General features: G+C 44.1%; 1 protein-coding gene across 1 annotated transcript in view; it reads right to left on the minus strand.

Annotated features, from left to right (window-relative positions):
- Positions 1 to 26,597, minus strand: part of GPR107 (G protein-coupled receptor 107) — a 74,753-nt gene that overhangs the window by 34,163 nt on the left and 13,993 nt on the right. The window contains exons 2-14 of the mRNA XM_068553894.1: positions 21,699 to 21,821; positions 21,340 to 21,390; positions 21,009 to 21,088; positions 19,828 to 19,967; positions 18,198 to 18,235; positions 16,531 to 16,587; positions 12,796 to 12,906; positions 12,312 to 12,445; positions 7,681 to 7,756; positions 6,025 to 6,098; positions 5,506 to 5,623; positions 2,325 to 2,455; positions 81 to 124 (exon numbers count right to left, since the gene is read on the minus strand). Of these exons, the coding sequence (XP_068409995.1) occupies positions 81 to 124; positions 2,325 to 2,455; positions 5,506 to 5,623; positions 6,025 to 6,098; positions 7,681 to 7,756; positions 12,312 to 12,445; positions 12,796 to 12,906; positions 16,531 to 16,587; positions 18,198 to 18,235; positions 19,828 to 19,967; positions 21,009 to 21,088; positions 21,340 to 21,390; positions 21,699 to 21,821 (1,177 nt within the window). The remainder of the gene's footprint in view (positions 1 to 80; positions 125 to 2,324; positions 2,456 to 5,505; positions 5,624 to 6,024; positions 6,099 to 7,680; positions 7,757 to 12,311; positions 12,446 to 12,795; positions 12,907 to 16,530; positions 16,588 to 18,197; positions 18,236 to 19,827; positions 19,968 to 21,008; positions 21,089 to 21,339; positions 21,391 to 21,698; positions 21,822 to 26,597) is intronic.

Consider the following 26,597-nt stretch of genomic DNA (forward strand, 5'->3'; position numbering starts at 1 on the left):
ACCCGCCTTCCTGCTCCACCCTCAGCAGTGCCCAGGCATGTGGCTTTAGGGAACGCTGTCCAGCACCCAAAGGAACTTGCCTTTTCCATCTGTTGCTGATGCTTCTTGTAAATGTCTGATTGACCTAAAAATAAACATTTGGAGAACAAAAGGTTAGCTGACAAATTTGCACTCCTCTTTATTTTCAGCACTAGTAACTTGAGGCCTTGAATTTCTCAATTATAAACTTAAAAGGCTGGACTAGATGATTTTAGAGCACTCTCCCTAGACAACATGATTGTTGATAATCAACCCTTCAGCATGTATGGTGCCCAAGCCTGAGGGTTAAAGATGCCCTCTGCTGGCTCAAAAAAGCCTGGCAGAGACCCTGGGTGTGAGGGGATAGATCAAAACACAATAACATTAACACTCTTCATCTTTTTCTACCTAATCTCTCAGTCCCACAGCTACGCCCCCGCCGCAACACAGCTAGGACAATGGAGCCTCAGTGAGTTCACCTGCTACCTGGAGAGAACGGACCCTGTAAGAAGGTCACAGGCCGACTTCCGAAGTCTCGGTCTAGGAGCTGCGAGCACAAGGCCTCATGCAGACTCGATACTTCATCGACCTGAGATTTCTAACTTCGCTGAAAAAATGCCAAGACTTCAGGGAATCTTTTCTGGCTGTGAGGTGCTTGGTAACTAATTACCATTCAGACAGGGGAACGTGATCGTTCTTAAAGAAGCTGTAGACCAGCGTTCTAGGCAGAGTTCACAGGCACCGAGGGAAGGACTGTGTGGGAGGAAGGGCACAGCACAAGCAGACATGGCACAGGCAGAGGAGGGCTGGGGTCTCACAGACGCGGGCTGCAGTCCTGGCACAGCTGCCCACTCTCTACTCAACTGTAAATAAGTCATTTCTCCTAAAACCTCCGCAGTTTGCCTACCTGTGAGAAGTGAATGGCGCAACATGTGAAATTAAGTGGCACAAAGCTGACACTGAACCAAAGCTGGCCGAATCTGAATGTTTAAAAAAATTTTTGATACTGTTTCTTAAACTACCTCTCTAGTACTTGAGTTTTTTCATTTTACAGCAATTTTCAGAGTGTTTACCTTGAAGAATCTTGCCATCTGGCACCTGCTCCTTAGTGCTGTAATTAACAAATGGCAGGAAATGGCCCCTTGTAGCTCCAGAGCGCATCTGGGGCTTCCCCAACCCCCCCAGGTCCTTTCTATGTTACTGTGCAAACGTGGCAGTGGGGGCTGAGGCTCTGTTCCCTAATAATACGATGCTCTTTCTACCTGAAGACAATGCTGGTCATCCTGTTACAGAAGCCTGAGCAGGATACGGGGAGGTTGTGGAGATTAAGAAGACTCACTCGTGCTCTCTCTCCTATGCTGGCAGCTGTCTGCTCTATCTGCTGAACTGATGCATGTACACATGTGATGTATGACGGAGTTAGCGTTAAGAGTGAACCTAAACAACTGGCTGGAATGAGGATTACACTCCACTGGCACCATGTTCTAAATAATCAGAATAACTGAATGACCTGATCGACCCCAGGAGTCTAAAAATATTAATTCACTGCACGGGGCACTGCAGAGTGGAACACCTCACTTCTAATAAAAGGTAGGTAAATCTATGTTTTTAAACTTTATTCTAAAAGAACTGATTGCTTTCAAGTAGCCACGGAACTAGATCATTATGAAGGCGAGTGTTTGATTTTTGTTAGCCCTTCTTCCTCTAATTGCTTCCTAACGAAGCAAGAAGTTCCTTCACTTTGATGAGATCTCAGGAGGATATTCTTTCTCATCAACCACTGACTTGGCACTAACGTGTCTTTACACACAATCGAAGCACAATACATACACGCATCTAAAGCCTGCCACTTCCAGGAATGAAGCAAACCATTCTGAAGATATCTGCAATGTTTATGAGCTGAGAACTATCACTAGTTTTATGTTAATAAACTTCCTCACTTTCTACCTCATTTGGCAAGATGAGGCCGTTTATGGGCGTTCTTCAACTCCCTTCCCTTTAAATTCATTCTGCTATTTTATGTTGCCACTAAGTTCTCATCTCAAGAATCTTCTCTAGTGTCTGAACTGCTAAAAGCCTGTGCCAGATGAGCGTTATCACAATCTACCGGGGAACCTGAAAGAGACAAAAGTTCCAAGGTCCTGCCCCTGGAGACTAATTCAGGTGAGTCTGGGGCCCAGGAAGTTGTCACTTTTAAACAGATGCCCTGTGTGCTTCTGACCAGTTTGGGAACGGCAGGTTCAGCCATCGGGCTGGACAGACAAGACCACGGTGCCCACGCAGCCTCCCTCCCCGCAGACACTCACCATACCACCGGGAAGAGGATGGCTCCACAGCACAGCAGGTCCACCAGAAACAGGGAATCCTTCCACAAGCCATACTCAGTCGTCCCCTCCTCGGTGGACTCTATGATGATATAGGCCACGTTTGCCAGGACCTGCAGGACACAGAAGTTGCTGAGGCCCCAAAGCATGGACAGATCTTTACAAGAGCAGCCCCGATGCGGGGGGACACAGGGACCTACAGGCCCCAACCTGGGACCACAGCATGGTTTCCAGGTCCACGTGCTCTTGCAGAACTTTGCTTCCCTCCGACCAAGAAGTAGTCTCCGTGCCTCCTCGAGCTTGCGACTGCTCTGACCAATGGAGGGTAGCCATGACTGACACATGTCACTTCCAAGGCAGGTCACGCAAAGGACACTGCCCCTGCCTGGCTCTCACACACCTTTGGAGCCCCGGTCTTATAAGAAGTCTGGCTACCCTGAAGCCGCCCTGCCGGAGAACCCCGGCAGAGAGAGAGACGATGCCCGAGGAGTCCCCACAGTTCCCGCTTCATCTGACCAAGTCCTCCCAGCCCAGGAGACAGAGGCAAGTGAAGACAGCCCCACCACCGTCTACCAGAACTGCATGAGACCTACCAGACCCACCCACGTAAGCCGCTGCCGAATTCCTGACCGACAGAAAATGTGAGACAGAGTAAACAATCATTGCGCTGCGAAGTCACTAAGCCATAACAGGGCGATCTGTTATGCAGCCACAGACGACCGGGACACTCTGCTCTGTAGGCACCTTCAGCCTCAGCAGTGGCTCAGGTGCTGAACAGGTGGCACTTCACTTCCCCTCCAGCCACCTCCTCAGGCCTGAGATCTCACGCATGGGGCCCCTGGCTCTCGGGGACAGATAACAGGACTGTTTTATCAGAGACCAGAGCGGCAAGGAGGGCCAGTTTCAGCCCAGTGGGTGAGTGGCACGTTGCTCCTCAGAGGAATAACCCAGGTCGGCCTGCCCCACAGGGGACGCGGCTTGGTTCTCCGCACTGAGGTGCGTCCGCGTCCATGGCCTGCTTCAATCTCCAAAGTGAAGGATGTGCCTTGTATGTTCGGTCCTGTCATTAAGCTCTTAGCATGTTATGAAAAGTCCCTCAGCTGGCTAAACAGAGAGAGCAATATTTTAAAAACTGTGACGCTATTGAGCATAAGGGAGACATAATTTATGAGATATTCTTTCGAAGATTATCACTAGGTATGAAAGCAGAGATTAGAATCCCACCTCTGTACTCCATGCGAAGTCCATGGTCCCAAATACTCTCCTTCACTGCTCTAAAGGGAATTCTCCACACTTCTATGAAAATGTGAAACCTGTCGTGCAATGACTTGGCAAGGGTAGTTTCTCTTTCCATCTAGGACTTAACAGTTAAATCATCACTGAAGCCATAGTTCACTTAACACAAATGCAAAAATTAGCTTGAAATTTCAGTCTCCCACCGACACCCAGCCTCTGGGTTCCTCCTGCAGCCCAGTTCCTCCTAAACGTCTGCATCTGTGGCTCTGTCCATGCAGACAAAGTGGGAAACTAACAGCTTAAATGCTTAATTCCATTTTGTCCTTAGTTCACACTCTTGACACGAGACACAAAATGTTCCCAGAAGTGCTGGTGTGGAACCAAGCGCCAATAATGTTCTCGAAACTCCATTTTTACATCACTCCATTTTTACATCACTCCCTACTCAGAAAGGCACAGTGGCTCCCCATGACCAAAAGGAAAGTTTCAACTTTTCAAGGCTGATGCTCAAGGACTTCCCAGACGAGTCCTTACATTTAAATACTCATAACTTCCTTATATTTAGTTTTTTAAATGGCCTTGTTTCCTCAGAGTGACCTGCCACGTAACCTTGTGGGGAACAAAAGCAGGGAAGCTGGGAAGGTGTGTCCGTTATATCACAGTTTAGGCTATGTGAGGAAGAGTCAAACCGGAGGGGAGGGCAGCGGCTCCTAGAGGGAAGGCGAGACGGGGCAGGACCGCACGGGGAGGAGCACCCAGCCCACCGCCTCCGAGCTCTGAGACCTCGGCAGGCTGGAGGACTCAGCCCGGCAGAGAAGTGGCCCCAGTGGCTCAACAGCCAAGACCTGCCCAGCGCCTCAGCATCTCCTGTACACCAGACAGTCGTGTCATGTTTGCCTCTGTCATGTGTCTTACCTTAAAATCTCGGCAAGGCCCGTCTCCACCATGAAGCTCTTCCGGATCATTTGAAGTGGGGTGAACACTCTCTCGCTGGAAACCTACAGCAACTGGTCTGTACCATTCACTTGGCACTAGTGTGTGCCCCTTATTATTGAACGTGAAGATGGTTTTGCCGCAAACATTGCCAAACCGTCGATCACCAGAGTGGAGCAGGCCGACCTGGGTGCCCAGAAAGTTGTCCCTCTCCCACCCTCACCCGCCACACTTACACTGTGCTCCAAAATGATTGGCTGACGAGAACAACTTTATCAAATAGAAGCTCCCTGGTCAAGCAGAGCTGAGGAGCTGTGCATCCCTGCTAGGACCTCTCTGTTTAGTATGCGTCCCTTACGTCCAGGTTCTATATCCAATAAGACTGTTACACATAAGACAAGGTTCCTCTCTTGAGGGGCTCACAATTTTATAAAGTTGGCCTCAGTCCAGGGCCCCAAACATATAAAGCATTTAATAAATGTTTGCCCCAATGTCTCATATTCTACCTTGTGGAAAACTCACTGGTGGCATTCAGTTTGAAAATAATTTGTTGGGAATTCCCTGGCGGTCCAGTGGTTAGGACTTGGCGCTTTCACTGCCGTGGCCCGGGTTCAATCCCTGGGTGGGGAACTAAGACCCTGCAAGCTGTGCGGCATGCCGGGGGAAAACAAAAAACTGTTGCTCAGGTCACTGTGTACCCAAGCTTCTTTGCTAACAGGATCATCCTGTTACAAGGCAAACAGATTCCCTCACTTCTCAGCAGCTCCCTATTCACACGCTGGCTTAAAGATGGTGGATGGTGGAACATCCCCCAGTGCAACGACCTGAGGTCTAGGTCTGGGAGAATTCAGAAAGAGAGGCCCAGTCTTCAATCCCAAAGGCAGAAGCGGGGGTTTGCAGGAGAACTGACTCCCTCTTCCCAGGCCGGCCTGGAGCTGAGCCCAGCGAAGTGTCAGGAGAGAACGAGGACTAGGCAGGACTAGGGCTCCTTTACCTGAAGCGGGATGACGATCATGAAGATCTTTTTGTCTTTATCAGAAAGGATGTGCTTAATGAAAGCCCAGCCGGTGCCAATGAGTGCGATGGTGATGAACAGCAGTGCCCCTTTCAAGCTGCAAAGGAACAAAATGAACAGACACCAATGGGTCTCTTTAGCCTCTCACTCTGAGAGTTAGAGTCTACAGCTCATTCTATGATTTCACGCACTTCCTGCAAAAGACAGGCGGCCAAACTCAGGGAATTCACCGCCAGCGAGCAGCACTTTCAGGCACACAGACAGTTAGCTAGGCACCCCGCCATGTGCTCGGCAGGAGCACGTCGACAGCCCCGAGTTCTCAAGTCGGGACAGCCGCTGTACGCCACGCGCCTCAGGCCTGGCAGGAATTTGGCAGGCTGCCCTGGGAGGGCAGGGCCAGTCAACATGGGGCAGGTCTCGTCCTGCCACGGCTCCCCCAACTTGTCTGGCAAGCCACGTCGCAGGATGGGTGCTTCCTGTGTCACTCTGCATACTTACAGATGAGTGATGTAGTACACCACAGCCCACCCTTCGATCGGGAAGCCCTGGGAGGAGATATAGTGGTAGTCGATCTGCAATCAAACAAGTGCATTTCAGAAAGATCATCTACTACGTGCCTTACACACAGCAGAACAGGAAATGCCACCAGAGGCCCTCGTGGCGGGGGACACCCGCTCCCAATCCCTAATACTGAGCTTGCTGATGCACAGTGAAGCCTGTGAGCGCACTACAAATGTCAGGTAGCTGGAGAAACTTGACGCCAGGGTTCCATGTCACTAACACCTAGTCCGGGTCCCTCTCTTTTTTTGGCCGTGCCGCGCAGCATGTGGGATCTTAGTCCCCGACCAGGGATCGAACCTGCACCCCCAGCATTTGAAGCTCAGAATCTTAAGCACTGGGTCACCAGGGAAGTCCCAGGGTCCCCTCTCTTGAGGCAGGTGATTCACTCTGGCAAATGGATGCCTATTCTTTTCTTTAAAATCTCCAAGGGAGTTCCCTGGTGGTTAGGATTCCAGGTTTTCACTGCCGTAGCCCAGGTAAAATAAAATAAAATAAAATAAAATAAAATGACGTATAAAACCACCAAAAAACAAATAAACAAACAAACAAAAAAACCTCCAAATGCCACAGGTCTTTTCAGTGCCCCAGTCAAGAACTTTATCTTTCATAGCCTTGCTGCTTACATAATAAATCAGTCAGTAAAGTCAGTAAAAAAAATCTACGTGGAATCACCTAGCTTCAACTATGTTTTCTTTGGGAAAAAAATCTGTAAATTTAGAGCTACCTGAAATCACCAGTGCATTTTAACTAAAGTGACCAGTTTCAGCAGTGGCCCAAATGCTTCCAGGCAGGACTCCCAAAGCTGACATCAGTTTCTTTATACATCTTTCATTCTCCCACACGTGGCTGTCTAGATATGAAAGTGACTCAAGAATCTTATCATTCGTTATCTACATGGTTCCAGAAAGAATCTTTTACCTTACACCCAAATGGGAAATTATCCAAATAATTGTCATTTCTTGAAATTGTAACTGGCTATATTATTACTTTTTCTATGACAATAGTTTTAAGTGCAGTAGGATCTTGTGCACATGTCTGGAGACTGTCACCCTCACGTGTGACCCATGGATACCTCGTAGGCCGACAAATCAGGGAAGTTGTGATCTTACTCCCATGGGCAGGCTCGTTTCAATCTGCATCGGTACTAAATATTCAAAGCTTAAGCTCAATTCTTATGCCTCAATCCTTAGAGGATCAGTTTTCTCTCAAATAAGTATCCTAACACTGAACTTCAAATCAAACGGGAACATGAGGGAATACTTGGAAAAATAAAGGAAGTCACGGAAACAATTCAGCAGGTGGCACACTAATCTCAAGAAATGACTGGGAAAACAAAAACAAAAAAAATAAACACCAACAAGTGTTCTGAGAAAACTCTGAGTCTGAAGGTAACGTCTGAAGATCTCAAGTCTAGTATTAGGGAGACTGTGATGATTTATCTCCGTGACCAGTCCCTCCCAGACCAAAGGAGGCTTCATGACAAAGGTATTCTTTCATCTTCTATTTGATGTGTCCTGTCTTCTACCTTATTTTTCCAGACAGTATAGGCATTGTACATCATTTCGCGAATGACCCCAAAATACTAATACGTACTGCGTGGAACACCAAGGAAAGAGACTTGGTGAAAGGAAGGGCGGCCATCAACCAGTGAATTTTAAATACATCATTCCTATGTAAAAACAGAGAGAAAAGAATTAAAGGAATATTTCATACTCCCAAAGAACAGGTGAAGCTCCAGGCATCATATATTTATAAGGAGGCAGTAAATATAATCTAAGCAAACCACAAACATGAAGCTTTTTAAACAAGTGGTTGCTGCCAGCAGAAAAGGCCTGGAATGGAGTCCCAAGTCACCTCTACTATATAATTCAATGCTGTGAATGGAGCCGAGTTACACACAATGGGTTTCCAGGCCTGATAAGATGGAAATCTAAACAGGCTGCCAGCTTCTTCTCCAGAAACCACCTTGGAAAGCCCGCAGAGGCGAGAATGAGGCAGATGGATCTATGAAAATGGCATGAAATCCCCAAGAAGGCAGAGGTGATTAGGCACAGCTATAGGGGAAATCTGTAGCCAGGAGGAGAGGCGGATTTGGAGCCAGGCAGCAGGGATGGTCAAAGAGAAAGCGCTGGGGTCGTGCCCCTCTCTCCCCCCTCACAGCTGGAACCTGCCAAACATACCAGGACAGTGGCGCAAAGCACCCACTGCCCCACCTCCCCCTACGGGCACGAGTCCACCTTCAGGCTGCCAGGCATTCAACTCCTCTACCCCTTCCTGCCTCGTCCTAGGAATTAACCTAATAAGACAAACAAAACCATGATGGAGAAAAGTCTTAAACTCTATTAAAGAAAGCTAACAAAGACTTGAGTAAGAGCTGCAGTGGGGACTCCCACTCTCGCATATCAAGACATTCTGCAAAGCCACAGCAGTAAAAAAAAATGGGAAACGGGTGTCGCATCAGACAAGTAAACCAACAGAATAGACTAGAAGGCTTATGAATAGATTCGTGTGTGTATGGAAGCTTGATAGTTAAGGTGATACCAAGTCAGTGGGAAAAGAACAGCCTGCTTAATGACTGACACCGGGAAAAAATTAGCTCAAACCTATATAAGAAATAAGGAAAGCTGGATCTCTGCTTCACACTTCCTTACCACCCAGGCGGAGCCTGCTGCTGAACATAAGACACGCATTTTGTAATCCTGAAGTAGGAATGGGCCTCCTAAGATCCTAGGAGCACTGCCCAAAAGACTAAAATTAGACAGCTGTGACTCCATTAGTATGAAGGATTTTTACTCAACAATTCAACTGGGAGAAGAAATTTGCAACGTCTAAGACATGCAAGGGATTGAGATCCCAATGTGCAAGGAACTTACGCAAAGCAACAAGAAAAACACAGAAAATCCCACAGAAAAATATGCAAATACAGGCAGTCACAGAGGGAAAACCTAGAAGGTTAACATGTCTCTGCAAAGATAATTCACATCACTGATATTCAGAGAAATGCAGAAGAAAATGAGGTGCCAGTTTATACCCATCACACTGGCAAAACATTAAGGTGTCAGTGTTGGCACACGTGTAGTAGGAGCATAAGCCCGGCACAGGCACGCATCCTGGCGGGCAACCGGCGGCACTTAGCAAAATTAAAGGAGAGCTCCCCGACACCCAGGGCACCTCCTTCAGAGGCTGCAGAGCCCTCCGGGGACAGGAAGGAGGGTGGGTCATGACAGTAGGGGGAGCAGGGAAATGAAGACAACCTCGGGGTCCACCACTAAGGGGCTGGGTGAGTGGGATGGGGACGCTCACTGTGGATGACCCGGAGCAGCTGAACAGTGACGAACTGGATGTGCACGCAGCCATGTGACTAGAGCTTAAAGAGGACGTTCTGAGTGAAAAATGTCCAAAAACAACACCTACAGGTGGAACAGTTTATATAAATTAAAAATACATGCAGGGCTTCCCTGGTGGCCATCCCCGGTGGCGCAGTGGTTAAGAATCCGCCTGCCAATGCAGGGGACACGGGTTCGAGCCCTGGTCCGGGAAGATCCCACATGCCGCGGAGCAACTAGGCCCGTGCGCCACAACTACTGAGCCTGTGCTCTACAGCCCGTGCGCCACAACTACTGAAGCCCGTGCGCCACAACTACTGAAGCCTGCGCACCTGGAGCCTGTGCTCTGCAACGAAAGAAGCCACCACAACGAGAAGCCCGCGCACTGCAACAAAGAGTAGCCCCTGCTCGCTGCAACTAGAGAAAGCTCACGTGCTGCAACGAAGACCCAACACAGCCAAAAATAATAAATAAATAAAATAAATAAATTAAAAAAAAAATACATGCAATACCAATAAACATTATTTGTTTACAAGAATACACAAATATCCCCAAAACACATACTAAACGCACCTGAGTGGCTGGCCGTGCGGGGGAAGGAACGGGAGAGGGGACAGGAAATAAAACAGGAGAGGGCCTGGCACAGACCGATAAGGAGGGCGTGTCGTGAGCTGACGCACACCCAGTTTCCGGACTGGTTTCCTCCCTGGTACTTTCCTGCTCCAGTGCCTACCTACTTGAAGGTCGAAAGGGAAGTCAAGGCCAGAGTAGTCGGCCCCTCCTGAATAGTAATGAGATTTACCCAGAGTGCAGAACCGTCAAGGGCTGTGCTCACCACACACCCTGGCCACCAAGACTCGCGGTCCAAGTTACAGCATTGATGGCTGGGCCGTTATGTGAATGAAGGAAAGATCTCGGGCTCTGGAGCCACACCGACCTGGCTCACATACGGGTTCTACCCTGACGACCTTCATCTCTCTAGGCCTCAGAAACCTCTGCTGAAAATGGGCCAACAATGACCTCAAGGAGCCACGACGTCCAGTGCCTGGCTGGGCAGAGAGCAGGTACCAAACCGATCAGCTGCCCGTGTTCCCTTCCCACTTCCCGTGCTCTGGGGCCCACGACAGAACCACAAAGGCACAGCAAGCCACTCTGGGCCCCAGGGCCAGCTCTGTTGGGGGACGCTAGCCATGTCTCTCACGTCCCCCCTCAAGGCCTCAATAAGATGAGGCAAAAAATCTCTCAGTTCCCTCCAGCACTAAGGGGATACAAGTCTCTGAAATGCGCTGGCAGCCCTGGAGTCACATCTGTGACGTGACTCACATGGCTGGCTGTGAGACTCCTGGAAAAACAGGGGGATGGGGCAGAGGGCTGAAATGATATGTTTCTGTATATACGCTATACTTCAACAAGTTTAAAATACGTTGTACAAAGTAGGTCAGCCTCGTTTAACCACAGATTTTAAACTGTTGTCATGATTTTATATAAGTGAACCAGTGACAGTGACTGTTGCATCGCCAAATAAAGGGAAATTAAAATACCACTGAACATCTGGCTAAACTATTTTGTATGTCCCTCATCTTTGCATAGCACCCTGATCTGCAAAACCCTCTCGTACACATCATTTCAGGGGGAATCACGTAAGAAACCTAAGGATCTAAGACTTTGAGGGGAAGGCAGGGCAGTTATGACTGTCCCAGTTTTGTAGCCGAGGAAAAAGAGACTTAGAGTGAAGGAAGGCACACAGGCAGTAAGAGTCAGCATTTACACCTGAAATCAGGTCTCCGACTCCTAGTTCTTACTTTTCTAATAACGGCAAAAGCAAAACTTTCTTTAAAAAAAACAAACCAAACCCCGCCCCCCCAAACACCTTTTATGGCCTGAATTTGTAGGATTCTTTTTTTCTTATTAATGGCTGCCTGATCTCTAGTCCAAACATGATTATGTAGGGTTCTTCACAAGTAAACAAGACACAGTTCCAGCCAGCGGATGTAAAAGATTTACAACAAACGGGAACCAGCAACCACATCCAGCAGAGCCCAGGACCCGAGCTGAGCATGTCCACTAGAAGACAATCTGGCCACCAGAGGTTAAAGGGATCTCAATCTGTCCCACTGCTCCAGAGAAAGAGGTATCTGGTACTTGGGGGTGCTTAATAATTGTCTGAATTTAAATCTATATTATAATACCATATTCACATAGCATCATTTACACAGTTTATGGGCCTTATACTATAACAAACACTTCACACTATTTTTTAACTGAAAATTAGTGTTTTGTTTTCCATTTTGGGGGAGCGACACAATTAAACACTAGCTCCACACATATGTTGCTGCTCCCCTCAAGTACCAAGAACGGCAAGTTAAAGCCTCAGGGATTTCAGAAGAAAGGCCAAGAGTCAGGCAGGTGGGCTTTGAAGGGGTTTTCTCGAGGGATGATCCTCTGGAGGTCAGTATCTACCCCGCCCAGGCTCTGGGCCGGGGCCTTCAGTGCGCAGCAGCAACTCCATGCTCCCACCAGGCACTGGGCTGTCGTCACTCATCTCTTAAGAACAAAGAGCCCCTGAATGGGACCAACGTGTTCACTCTGAGTCCTGGACTCCAGTGTCCTCGCTATGGAAATGTTTTGCTTATACATTTTATTTTGCTTGTATATTACTGAAATATTTGGATTTGCTTTTTAAACAAAGCAATGGGAAGTGAACAAACACCAAGGCATGCAAAGGCCTCCCAGGTGGCAAGGCTCCTGCACGGTCTCCCTTTGTTTCGGGGAAGATGCCCTTTGAAGAGAACAGGATCGCTAGTGCCAAGTCCTCCAGGTTCAGAAGGCAGCAAAAGGTGAAGTTATACAAGTCCCCGAACACTCTTGGATGAAGGGCTCAAGGAGGTGATAATTTACCGTCGTTTTCGAAGGATGTGAATCCAGATGGTCCCAGAGAGAAAAAAGAAAAAGGCCATAGAAATGTATAATTTGGGGAGAGGAATTTCTCCCGCTGAGAGGTAGCTGTCAGGATTCTTCTCTGTGATGTCGATCTGAAACCAACATGACATTAATTTTTACTTTTCAGAAACAGATCATCCCATATTCAGCAATCTGGAATCTTAGCTGTTTCATGGAAGTTCAAGAAAGTGAGTACCAGCAGATAACAACCACATTCTTAATGCATAGGCTGAAAGTGTAAACACATCCTAAATTGCTGTATATTTTCTTATTTATGAACCCTCTGCTGAAGTATCCTGCCCACTGGCATAAATGTTATTTTGGCCACATGTTTCTCTTACTCTGGCTTAAGTGTTCTTAAAACTACTCTCATAAAGAAATAACTGTCTCCCATTTTACACGGCTGACAACACCCACACGTGAGTTTCTGTATGGTACTCACATCGAGGCTGAATGAAAACTTGTCATTAGACCGTATTTCACTTCCAGGGCATTTATGAAAATAAAGACTGTAGAGGCCTTCTTGGTCTTCAGTGCTGATGTTAAAGAAAAACTGAAAGTGAAGAAGAAAAAAATTTAAGGGTACCCAAATCCTCGGCTAAATATTTAAATCTTAGAAATAAGTCGTGAATACCAGGAACAGAAGAAAACAGACTGCTTACTTAGATTAATCAAACTCTCCCAGAGCAGAGTTTAAATAGATGTTTTCTTATTCTATGATACCCTCCTAATATTTTGTTATAAGAATTTTCAAGCTAACAGAAAGGCTAACAGAATTATACAGTGAATACCTATGTACCCACTACCTAGATTCTACAATTAACAGTTTACTACACTTGCTTTATCACATATCTATCCATCAGTGATGGGTTTTTGCAGAAGTCTGCAGAGCTAACCTAAGATACAGTTTTCTGGTTTTCAAGACAACATATTGTTGTTTTGCTCTTTGGTAAAAAATACTTCTGAGAAAGAAAGGAGGTTCATCTGATATTTGAAAAGGTAAAGGACCAGTATTCCCTCATCAAAATTTACCCATATGATTTTAAACAACAGTAACAGAGGCTACATTTTCTACATTTAGACATTTTTCTTTGTTTTTCAACATTATTTCATGTATTCAAATGAAGTTTAATGTAAATTTAAAAATGTATGTATATAAAAAGATCACAGAATGTGACACCTTAATCAGTTCCAGAGAACATTTTACTAAAAGCCTAAAATATACTGCTTAGGGTTACACATATCGGTGGTAAACTCTGAAGAAAAGTGGGAATGGTTATGATAACATCTCTCACGACAGGGGTTACTCTAGGGTTGAGAAGAGCACGAGGGCCACAAGGGGGTTCTGGGGTGTTGGCACTGTTCTAGTTCTCGTCCCAAGTGATGGTTACAAAGGTGATTATTTATAATTACTTGTACTCAACATAAGTACTATACACTCTTCTATAGGTACTATACCTCAAAATTTAAAAGAATGGGGGAAAAAAAGAGACATCTGACAAGAAGACAAAAAGAAAAGACCAAGAATTATTCAAGCTGAAATTATTAGCATGAAACCATGTTGCAAACTCATCACTGTAAAGTGAGAGTATGTATTCTTGTCCACCCAAGGTAGCCAGAAAAAGAAAACTTTTCTAAACATGTAATTTTAATTACAAAAGTAAGACTCTCAGGAAATTTCTAAAAAATGTTTTTTTTAAAAATCAATAGAACCTCGTGTTTGGTAATTGCAATCATTGTTGCTTTTGTTGTGGTCATCCATTTACAATGCTTGGTGTCAGTCTATTTATCTCTTGTAAAAATAAAATACAGTGTGTGTGTGTGTGTGTGTGTGTGTGTGTGTGTGTGTGTGTGGAAAAAAAAAAATCAATAGAACCATCATGGTGGATCAGAGTAGACACCTGACACTTGAAGGAAAAAAAAACAAAACAAAATAAAGCAAAAATGAGAATTTTAGGGTTGAGGTAAGCCCTGACAGTCCCTTTCCAGCTCTAGGTAGATAAACTATCAGACCTACTCTGTGGATGGAGCAGAAAAGCTCAGAACGACCGTACTGTCCGAAACTGGGAGGACACCGGGTAGCAGAACACTAAGGAGCCACCTACTGACTTCTTCACAAGGAGAGGGGAAGCCAGAGAACACGCAAGCGGTCCATTTTGTGTGCTGCCTGTTTTATGCATCCCAAGAACCCTATCAACTGGCTGTCTGAAGCAATGTTCTGAATCACCACAAATGCTGCTTTCCCCTCAGTGCTCACCTTGACACAAAGCACTAGTAACTGACAAATGTGTATCCTATAAATGCTTTCCTTTTGTGACTTAAAAAAAAAAAAAAATTCAAAATACTTATTTTATTAACAAACATTTTAAAGTGAGGGAAAGAAGAGAGAAAAGTACCTTTTGTATTTTCTTAAGAAGGTAGTAAAGCAAAGTGATTAAACACATGGGCCTTGGAGTGAGACAAACCTGGGTTTGAACCCTCCCCTTGGGCAAGTTACTTAACCTCTCTGAGCCTCAGTTTCCTCGTCTGTAAAAGGAGAATAATAACAGTACCTACTTCACAGACTGCTGGGAGGATGAACTGAGATAATGATGACGTATGAGTACTTAGCACGATGTCTGACTCACTCATTCATCTCCATAATGACTGATGGGCAGCCTGTTATGGGCCAGGCCCAAGATGAGTAATTTCATATACAGCAGCAATAAAGCAGACAGAAATCCCTGCCCTTATGGCTACCTTCTGAAGGGAGGGACAGATAATAAATACAATAAGTAAGTACAAGTATACCGTATGTTGGAAAGAAGCACTAAGGGAAAAAACAGAGCCAGGGGCGGGGCAGGGGGGTGCTGCATTTAAAACAGGGCGATTGGAGGAAGCTTTGTTGAAAAGGTGACATTTGAGCAAAGACTTGAAGGAGGAAGAAATTGATCACACAGATTCTGAGGGACGAATGTTCCTCCAGCGGGTACAGCTAGAGCAGAGCCCAAGGCCTGATCTTTTCTAGGAGCAGCAAGGTGGCCTGTGTAGCTGGAAGAGAGTAATAAGCAGGGGGTGGGGAGGAAACAGGAGCTGAGGTCAGAAAGTTGACAGCAGCTGGACCATGTGGGCTTGCAGACCACGTGGAAGGACCTGGGCTTTTACTCTGAGACAGATGGGAAGCTGTTGGGGGTTCAGAGCAGATGAGCACCCCAAAAGCCCTCAGTTAGCTGTTAACACCGACGGTCACTAAACTTAAAAGAACATATAAAAATTGTTAGATAGGCAAAAGAATCTATGGGGAAAGAAATCAGAATAGCAGATGCAGGGGTGGGGGCCTTTCGGAGATGGTAAAAATACAGAGAATCTTGAGAGTGGGTTATGTGGGTGCATGCAGTTGTCAGAATTGATTGAACCATACACGTAAGACCTGGGCATTTCCCTCTAAGCAAATTATACCTCAATTAATGAAAACTGGTTAGAAAAGTGACAGTGATTCTTACAAATTAATGATAAAAGATTATTTGTATAGTGCTTTACAAAGCACTTTTATTTTTGAAGAATGATACACCTAACCACCCTATGAGACACGCGCCCTCATTTTCCATTTTCAGATGATTCAAGAGCGAGGTTCAGAAGTTGAGGGAGCTGTCCAAGGTCACCAGCTGGCACATGGGCTCTGAGATCCAGTCCAGTGTGCTCCCCCGTACCCCACACGTGGGCTCTGATGCTGCCATGAACACCCGTGTGCAGTTAACAACGGTGATGGCTGAGCAGGTCACCCAGGCCTCTAAGGCTCAGTGAACTCACCTCTGAAATGACATCACCCTAGAAGATCACAATGGTCCTTTCAGGTACAGAAGTCTGTGTTTCTGACACACTCTGAATGGGAGGCAGCGTGGGACTGCAGAGGCAGAGGTGTGGGGACAGCCAGGGAGAACCGGGTTGGAATCCGGGCCTTCTCACTCACACTGGACATAACACTCTGAGTTATTCTCTCTCAGAGATTTATGATTTGATAAGTGGTGGGTAACAATACCCACCTTGTAGGTTTGTTATGGAGAGAGCTACTGTATTCAAGTGACTGACACACAGCATACCTAAATTACTACTCCTAAATTCAAAATGTCTATAAAAATTCACCCTTTTACATGGTAGAGATAAATTCTACGAAGCTTGACTGGAAGAGAATACATACCTGAAATGAAACTGCCCCATCATTATTACGAACAGAAAAGGATTTCTCTCCTGTTGCCTAAAAAAGACATTAACAACCTATTTTAGAATGAGACTGGCAGAAAAAGCATGCTAATAACAATAAAAATTTTAAAACTCCAAAACATGCTTCTCTTAAACCGGAAATTTGCTGGTCTTCAAAAGCTCACTGAAAAAGAAATTCATCATTTTTTCAAGATGTATGAAATCACCTTTCACAGAGAATGGTAATTCTTTACCCATTTCCTTTCTTCATCTACCTCTTGTCTCTTCAATACCCCCTATTCACTACTGAACACCTCTCTAGTCTTAAAGCTTCAGCTAGACAACGGACGCCAACCCAGGTCACACCCCGACACAGCACCTGGGCTCCATCCCCGACTTCAAATGATCTACATATTGCCACCGGCACAGCGGACTAAAGGTAAGTAACAGAAAGAAGGAACTACTGATCCATAGAACAACATGGGCAGACCTAAAATAATTATGCTAAATGAAAGAAGACAAAAAAGAGTAGGTACCACGTAATTCATTCATAGCAGCTTCTATAAAACTAATCTATAGTTACAGATCAGTTGTTACTTAGGGAAAGGAAGGTGACAAAGGGACAGGAGAAACCTTTGGGGTGATGGACATGTTCACTCTCTTGTTGTGGTGGTGGTTTCACAGGTGTACACACAAGCCAAAACTTATCAAATTGTCACTTTAAATATGTGCAGTTTATTGTATGTCGATTATACTTCAATAAAGCTGTTAAAATAAAACAAAATAAAATACTGCCATTTGGATGTCCCATCACTGAAAAATCAAGATATTCCCAAACCAACACTTTCCCGTTTTTCCTTCTGCTATTTCTACTTCCTACACCTCTGGGGGAAAAAAAAAAAAAAAAAAAAAATCTACCTCTTCTCCTACCCTCCCACCACCCCCAAATGACCTCCCAGACTGATTCCAAAGCTCTGCTCTAGTTCAGATCCTCATCACCCTAAACCTGTATTATCACAACAGCATTCCTCCTGGTCCCTCTAATTTCACTGTCTCCCTCTCCAAGGCTACCCTGCACATTCCTTCAGAACTATGACCTTCCCTTAACACCTTCTGTATCACATTCCATCCTTGTCAAGAACACATGATGACTTCCTGTTTTCTGTGCATCGATACCTTCAATTTTCCAGCCCTCTGTTATCTAAGACTGCTCCTCTCTGCTCCCAAATAGGTACCTTTTACTTCCAATAGGCCAGTGCCCAGCACCTGTCATGCTCATCTCCACTTCCGGTCTTTGCTCATGATGGTCTTCATCTCCTTCCTTCTCTTCTTCCCCAAACAATCTACCAAACTTCAAGCCCTGGTGACGCCTCCCTCCAGAGGGCTCTCCGAGAGCCCACTTCCCTCTCCCCTCACTATCTGAGCCTCTATCATGTAAGTGCTGTATAGCTCAGCACTCAGTCTTACTTTGAAATTGTTTCCGAGTGCCTAAGTTATCTCCCCAAACAGAAGGCAACCCCCTGTAGATCAGGCATGCAGATGTATGTGTGCACACCTGTGTGTGTACATATATACATATGTATATACATTCCTATATGCACACACATACACAGACATACATATACACCCAGGAAAGCTGAGAGCATAAGTCAGGTTATTTCTTACCTTTGAATCCACTGTACTTCTTTCAGACTTTCCACTGTCTAGAAGCAGAACCATTTAAGAGCTATTATTGCATGATTCAGCTCATATGTATATTACAGTATCATTTTATGAGACTCTAGCTCGTCTAATATCAAATAATGCAAACAATCAAAACGGTGAGGCCACGTGCCATCTTGTGAAATGCCATCTGCTTAGAACCCCAAACACTCCTGAGCTGTAGAAGCCGCAAATGGCAACCTGTTCTATTATAAATGCAATCTAACAAATGATAATGCTCAGTACAGACGAGGGAAATCATCTCAAAATAACCTAGTGCATGTCACTGTCAGAGACACCACGTGGAATGACTTCCTTATCTTCTAAGTAATTACGTTTGAAAACAGATCATTGTTTAAAATACATATATATATAATATATGAGATTTATTTATATACACGGAAAAATAGGAAATAACATTAGCATAAAGCATACTATTTTTATTTCCACGGCAAGGAGTGTAGAAATTGCTAATGACATCTTTCAATGAACAGAGAGGGCATCTGTGTCTTATTTTTACTTAAGACTCTCTTCGTGAGGAAGACAGCATCTCAAACTCCCTGCAGGAAGGGAGAGAGTTTCAGAATAAAAAGAAGGAAAAGAGGATTTTCTGCCCAGGGAATGGTTATGTGAGCCTGAGGAGCCTGGACAAGGAGATGGTACACGTACGTGAAACTACACCATCACACAAATGTAACATTTCTGCACATCTTTTCAGCTGGGTTAGAATTTTGACAAACTGAGAAAAAACCACATAAATAATACAATAAATAGTTATCTTTAAAACACTCATAAATTCTTCGATAAACCTAACGGTTAATGAAAGAGGTGATAAATATAAATTGGTTAATCAACATATGGAGGAAAAGAGCAGCCTCAGTAATAAGAGTGACTTCAAAATCAAGAATACCTTTTTGCCTTTCACTTTAGAATTTAAAAAACAAAACAAAACAAAACCAAAAACCCAGTATTGTCTAGGACATGGTGACGTGGGCACTATTCTTATATATTTCCCAACAGGAGTATAAATTCACACAACTCATGTGGAAAGGAATGAAAATATGTATCAATATTCTCAAAAGTATTCATATCCTTTGAGCCAGAAATTCCAATTCTGGGAACCCATCCTAAAGAAAGTTCTACATATGAAAAAAAATCTACAAATAACAATGTCTGATGTAACAATGTTTTAATATAATAGCATCAAAGTAGAAATATGTCTCTTTACAGGGAAAGGCTGAGCAAATTACAGTATCCATTTAATGGGATATCTGATAAGTATGAAATAACTTAAAGTTGAGTGAACAGGGATGCTTATAAAATTATAAACATGTGTATGAGTTTTAAAAATCAAACACTCTAGACTTAGGAAACAAGTTTAGAAGGAAACATAAATTACTAAAATTCTAACACAGGGAGTATGGAGAAATGACTTTTCTTCTCCCATCTTTTCCACATTTTTCTTTGTTACATATTTTTATATCACCTCAAAAATAAAATAATGCTAAGATCCTATTTGTTTTTACTTAGGAACAAAAAAGAATCTACAAATCAGGGTAGTGAAGAAAATGCTAGTTTCTACCTCACAGTTTACCTTGTTTTTTCTGAGTCTGGCTGCCTGCTGAAACAGCGTTAACACCAGGCTCCTGGTTCTGACCAAGGACTTTCTCATTCTTGCTGAAGATGATCTTTGGTAACTGGGTACCAGCTTCTGGTGGAGATTTTATTCGCACTCTATATTCAAACAAGACAGAAGAAAAAGAGTTCAAAGTAATGCTTATGGCCATTAAGTGTTATAAGTTAGGTGTTGTTTCCAGCTCCAAATCCATCATCTCATGCAGTCCCATGATGTCCTATGATGCAGATTCTATTATCTGCATTTTACAGATGCTGAAATGAAAGCTCAGAAAGGTTAAAGAACCTGCCCAAGAGCAGTAAGCTAGTGAGCAGCTGGGCGAGGACCTGGGCAGTCTCACTCTAAAGCTTAAGTTCATAGCAACCATACAATTCTGAGGTACACATTCCCTCCTAAGTATGTGCAATGTGTTCAACAAATTGGTGTACAAGGGAAAAGGAACAAGAGGTAAAAAAAAAACCCCAGTAAGATGTTAAAGTGAAGCCTTGGGGACCGCACGAGGGGCAGTGAGCATTATTAGCAGCCCACCTAATATGCATCTCCCCCCTTCTCCCTGCTTACCAGACCGTGATTGTGTTTGCCCCATCCCGCCTGAGGAGGCACCAGCAAGTCTCCACGCCTGAGTGGACACACAGCCTCAGCTGGCACCGCCACGCGTACCAAGGGGAGCATGTCTAGCACTGAACGGGGAGGAGCCTTCCTCTCGTCCCCTTAGCTGGATGCAGACAATGCACTCACCTCACTGAACACACCACGCTATCTCACACCACTCCGCCTTTGTACATCACGTTCCCTTTGCCTAAAACGCTCCTCCCTTTCTTATTCATCTGTAAAGTCTATTCATGAGAAGGGTGGTTGCACCAACACTTCTCTGAAGCCTTCCCTTCTCTTCTGCAATCCTCAGTCTCTCTGCTCTACTACTTCTCTAGTTTGCTGTGATCGTTTGTATTGCTCTTCTGTCTCCCTCATCCATCTAGAAGCTCCTCCAGGACTGGACCTCTGTCTTCCTCATCTTGTTTTTAATCTCCAGCACTCAGCAAAATATTTGGCATGTGGCAGACAATAAATGGTAACTTAACTACCAAATTCCCCCTAACTTTACTCTAGGATTGAACTGAAGGATCAGTAGAATTACTTACTCACTTCTGGAGATGTCTAGGATTAGAAGGGTGACAGAGGCAGACTGTTTCTTTAAAATACAGTAATTCACATCTTCATCCTGAGAAAGGAAGACCCAATTACACACCACCTTATTCATTCACACTAGAGTATGAACAAAACGTTTTCAGGAACAAAGCAAATAAGTGGCCCAGACTCCGTTCAAATAACACAACTGTGGGTGCTCAGAGATGCCTGGAAGTCAAAGCTGCTACCACCTCAAGACAACAGCACTGATGGAAGCAGGGTGTTTCCACCCAGTGTCTTGGGTTCAAGTGAAGGGAGTGATCAGGTCATGCATTTGATGCTCACCAGATAAGAAGAAAATCCATCATTCTTTGTGCGGTCTAGGCTGAATGCAATCTAAGAGGAGGTAAAAACAATGGAAGTAAATAACCACATGATGTCCGGGCGCCCATACCTTCATTACTCCAAGAGCAGAAAGGTGACTCTTTTGGCCTGGCCACCTCTTGGTTTTCTTAGCATTCATTTTGTAAGAAGGATCAGTTACTACTAAAATTATTCAAGAATTACAACTTAACTGTTAAGAATAAAACTATCTGACGCCCACTCACAAGTTTAATGGTCTCTATATTTTGATACTTCATATTTAAATATGGGGTGAAGCTTTCACCTAAGCAACAGAAAAGATCTCCTGGAAAGGCACTTACAGCTGCGTCCTTGTCTGTGGTTCCTTCAGGCTCATTCACTGAAAGGCTACTGACATTCACCATCATGTACCCATTCTTGAAGAATCCAAAGGTGTTCAGATGAACCTTATGCCTCACATCATCCTAAAAGGATTTGCAGTGGTGGAATTAGTAACATGGAGAAGTTAACTTGATTAGTTAACCTATTCATTTGCTTGGAAAACTATGGCTATCTAGTTCCCTGCTACCTAACCAATGTTTCTATATATTCAGTAATATAGACAGCTGTGGGACCTTTTCTTGCTCCAAAAGCTGAAGAAGACTCATCAGAAACTCATAATATAGCAACAATTTTGCAGAAGGAAACACACAATAGATTCGATTCATTCCAGTGTATTTGTAAGGGTCCCGGGGGCAGACTCGATGGCCTGTGGAATGTGGATTCCAGGGAAGGAGGAACAGTGTTTTAGTCATCCTCCCATGCTTCCTTCAAGTACAAGGCCTGGCATCCAGCAGGCACTCAAAACATGGAGGCGGGGGAGGGGGGCATGGCGGGAGGGAGAAGAGGCCAGAGCCGCTCCAAGAATACACTCATTTATATAAACCTTCTTAGGCGTTTCAGTGTGACCAGCTCCTCACACTGCAGGACAACAGGAATATCTGAACGTTACTTGAAACTATCTCAAAATGGCGATTCCAATGTCAACTCAGTCAACAAATTTTAGGGCCAACGGAACAATGGTATTCGTGAATACTTCTAAAGTTGAGGTTCCACAAAGACGCTTCACACTGTGTAAAGTCATGAGTTTTATATTGAAAATTATCTGCCCAAACGTTCACAGTTACTAAGTAGCTCCGAAATGCAAGACATTATGCTAAGTACTCTTCTAAAACTCGGATTTGGTTCTTCCTCAAATCTGCATAGTCATTAATGGTAGTGTTTGTTTCTTGCTCATATTTTAAAACTCTATCCGTCGTTTCTTTCATTTTAAATATAGCTATCTTACAACACACTGAGCAGCTCTGAGACCCCTAATTCTGCTCTTGGTCATCTCTGCTGACTTTCCTAGCAATTGGTTTCTTTGTGTGAGGGGTAATTTTTTATCTCTAGACTTGGAGCTCCTGGACTTCAGAGGTAGTCTAATTGCAAACACCAAACGCCTATGATGAGAGGCTAAGGATCAGATCTTCAGCAGAAAAATCAAACTGATTCCTCCCATAGCTAAGACACGTTTTACTGCCGTTAGGAGGGTTTTATTTCCGAGCCCACTCTCTCACTCAACGAACAGAGCTCTTGAGAGTCTGCTATTATGAGCTGGGGACAGGGACACAGTTCCAGCGCCCCTCCTGGCCTGGGTCTAGGGCTTTGGCTCCTGCTCCCCCTCACCAGCTGCTCAAAATCCAAGGCTCTGGGTCCAAATTTCTATGCCTTGGGGCAGCCCTGGCTTGTGTTATTTTGCCACTGGGGCTTCAGCTCCTTCTCTCCCTCTCCCCTTTATCTGGCCCTGGGACTTCCCCTCCTCCTTCTCGGAGCCCAGCTATGCATTTGTTAGACTTCCACTTCCAGGTGGGATGGAGGAGCTTGCAGCAAACCAGCACTCCCAGGGAGAAAAAAAAAGCCAGATAAGATAACTTAACTGTTATCTTCCAGAAGTCATCTGCTAGAAGACACTGGAGAGCTGCTTGACCACAAAAACCAGAAAAGCTAAAGCTCCCAGTCTTTCCTGGGACTCTACGAGAGATGAGCCTCCAGAGAACATGATTTGAGTGGGCACCTTCTCAGTTCTCCCGAAGGTGTTACAAGGCTACTACCATCCTAGACTCACAGGACAGAAATTAATTCAGCTACATATGATGGATCACTTTGGACATTAGGGCTTAATACTCTGGCAAAATCCACAGGTGAGAAGGGCTACAGAGGGACAATGAAGGAAAATGAAAAAAGTCCTGCCCCACGCAATGTGGAGGGATCTCACAGACATTAACACTAAGCAAAATAAGCCATATTCCCCATAGGTATAACAAATTCAAATTCAAACGTAGGGGGAAATATGCTAAGGCAACAGAGGTCAGGATGGTGGTTGGTTATTCTTGGGAGGGAGATACTTTCCAGTCGCTTGGGGAATGCGGCCTTAAGGAGCTTCTGGAAATGCTTGGTAACATTGTTGCTGGTTGCACAAGTGTTCTTACACAGTGGAAATTCATTGAGTTGTACGCTTACAATGAGTATTTCCTGTAGCATGTATATTATACTTCAATAAGTTTAAATTTTGAAAGTATGTTTGTTCTAATTTATCCTGCATTTAGATGCTGTGTAGCAAAAATGGAAGCCTGTTAATCGATTTTTATATTCACGTAGTCCACTACAATGTCTATTTTCTAGGTTTTTGGGGGAAAATGTTTCAATTGCAACCTTATAACAGTGATTTTTTTCCACACAAACTCTATATTCCTTTACTGGTTTTTTTTCACTTTTATATAGCATTTTACTTGATAATACAATGCCATTAAAAACATGTTTTTGAAGAATATTTTAAACAATCACAACAGCATCACAACTCCCTGTTTCCAGCACTTACCAAGAACTGGGTTATGTGCCAAGGGCTTTCGTATGATGTCTAATCCTCACTCAGCCCAGTGTGGTTAAAAGCAGTATCCCCATGACAGGGATGAAGACACAAGTTCAGAGATGAAACGCTACCCAAGACTATGGAGACTCTAAGTGGTAAAGCTGGGATTTCAACACAGATCTGACATGAAAGCCATTTTCACACCACTATCCCCTACTATTGGAAAGTAATAACAATATAATATTAAATGCAGGTTGGAGTACCTAGAAGAAATGGACAAATTCCTAGAAACATATAACTTACCAAGACTCAATCTGAAGAAACAGAAAATCTGAATGAGACTGAATCAGTGTTCAAACAGTTAAGGAAAAATTAACACCAGTGTTTCTCAAACTCTTCCAAAAAACTGAAGAGGAGGAAACACTTCCAAACTTATTCTACAAGGCCAGAATCATCCTGATACCAAGCCTATAAGGACACCACAAGAAAAGAAAATTACAAGCCAATATCCCTGATGAACAAAGATGCAAAAATCCTCAACAAAATTCTAGCAAACCAAATTCAACAGCCTATTAAAAGGCGCAAAAAAAAAAAAAAAAAAAAAAAAAGGCTCATACACCATGATCAAGTAAAATTTATCCCTGGGATGCAAGGATGGTTCAACATATGTAAATCAATAAATGTGATACACCACATTAACAAAGTGAAGGAAAAAATCCTACGATTATCTCAGTAAATGCAGAAAAGGCATTTGACAAATACAACACCCTTTCATGATAAAGATGCTCAACAGATTAGGTATGGAAGGAATGTACCTCAGCATGATATGGGCTGTAATATGACAAGTTCCCAGCTAACATCATACTCAGCAGTGAAAAGATGTAAACTTTCCCCCTAAGATCAGGAACAAGGCAAGGATGCCTACTCTCACCATTCAACACAGTACTAGAAGTTCTACCCAGAGCAATCAGACAAGAAAAAGAAATAACAGGTATCCAAATCGGAAAGGGAAAAGTAAAATTGTTTCTATTCAGAGACGACATGATCTTATATATAGAAAACACTGAAGACTCCTCCAAGAAACTATTAAAACTAATAAATTCATGGGACTTCCCTGGTGGGGCAGTGGTTAAGACTCCGCCCTTCCAATGAAGGGGGCCCAGGTTCAAACCCTGGTCAGGGAACTAGACCCCACAAGCATGCCGCAACTAAGAGTTCCCATGCCGGGGGCTTCCCTGGTGGCGCAGTGGTTGAGAATCTGCCTGCCAATGCAGGGGACACGGGTTCGAGCCCTGGTCTGGGAAGATCCCACATGCTGCGGAGCAACTAGGTCCGTGAGCCACAACTACTGAGCCTGCGCGTCTGGTGCCTGTGCTCCGCAATAAGAGAGGCCGCGATAGTGAGAGGCCCGCGCACCACGATGAAGAGTGGCCCCCGCTTGCCGCAACCAGAGAAAGCCCTTGCAAGGAAATGAAGACCCAACACAGCCAAAAATAAATAAATAAATAAATAAATAAATAAATATTTAATATGTAACTTTCTCTTCAGTGATTACTGTATTAAAAAAAAAAAAAAGAGTTCCCATGCCACAACTAAGGAGCCCACCAGCCGCAACTAAGACCTGGCACAACCAAATAAATAAATAAATAAAATATTTTTAAAAACCTAATAAACAAATTCAGTAAAGTTGCAAGACAAAATCAACATACAAAAATTAGTGGCATTTCTGATACAATAACGAAATATCTGAAAGAGAAATAAAGAAAACAATTCTATTTTCAATAGCATAAAAAAACAACAGGGACTCCCCTGGTGGTCCAGCGGGTAAGACTCTGCACTCCCAATGCAGGGGGCCCAGGTTTGATCCCTGGTTGGGGAACTAGATCCCGCATGCATGCTGCAACCAAAAGTTCACATGCTGCAGCTAAGAAGTCCACACGCCACAACTAAAGATCCTGCATGCCACAACGAAGATCCCGCGTGCTGCAACTAAGACCCAGTGCAGCCAAAATAAATAATAAATAAATAAATAAATAAATATTTTTAAAAAAAACTTAGGAATAAATTTTACCAAAGAGAAGAAAGAACTATACACTGAAAACGACAAAAACACTGATGAAAGAAATTAAAGAAGACACAAATAAATGGAGAGATAAGCTGTACTCATGGATTAGAAGAATTAACATTGTTAAAACGTCCATTCTATCCATATCATTCAATGTAATCCCTATCAAAATTCCAGTGGCATTTTTCACAGAAATAGAACAATCCTAAATTCACATGGTACCACAAAAGACCTTAAAGCAATCTTGAGTAACAAGAACAAAGCTGAAGGCAACACATTGACTGA

Source organism: Eschrichtius robustus, chromosome 10 (genome assembly GCF_028021215.1).
Source record: "Eschrichtius robustus isolate mEscRob2 chromosome 10, mEscRob2.pri, whole genome shotgun sequence".
In the NCBI taxonomy this organism is placed as follows: domain Eukaryota; kingdom Metazoa; phylum Chordata; class Mammalia; order Artiodactyla; family Eschrichtiidae; genus Eschrichtius; species Eschrichtius robustus.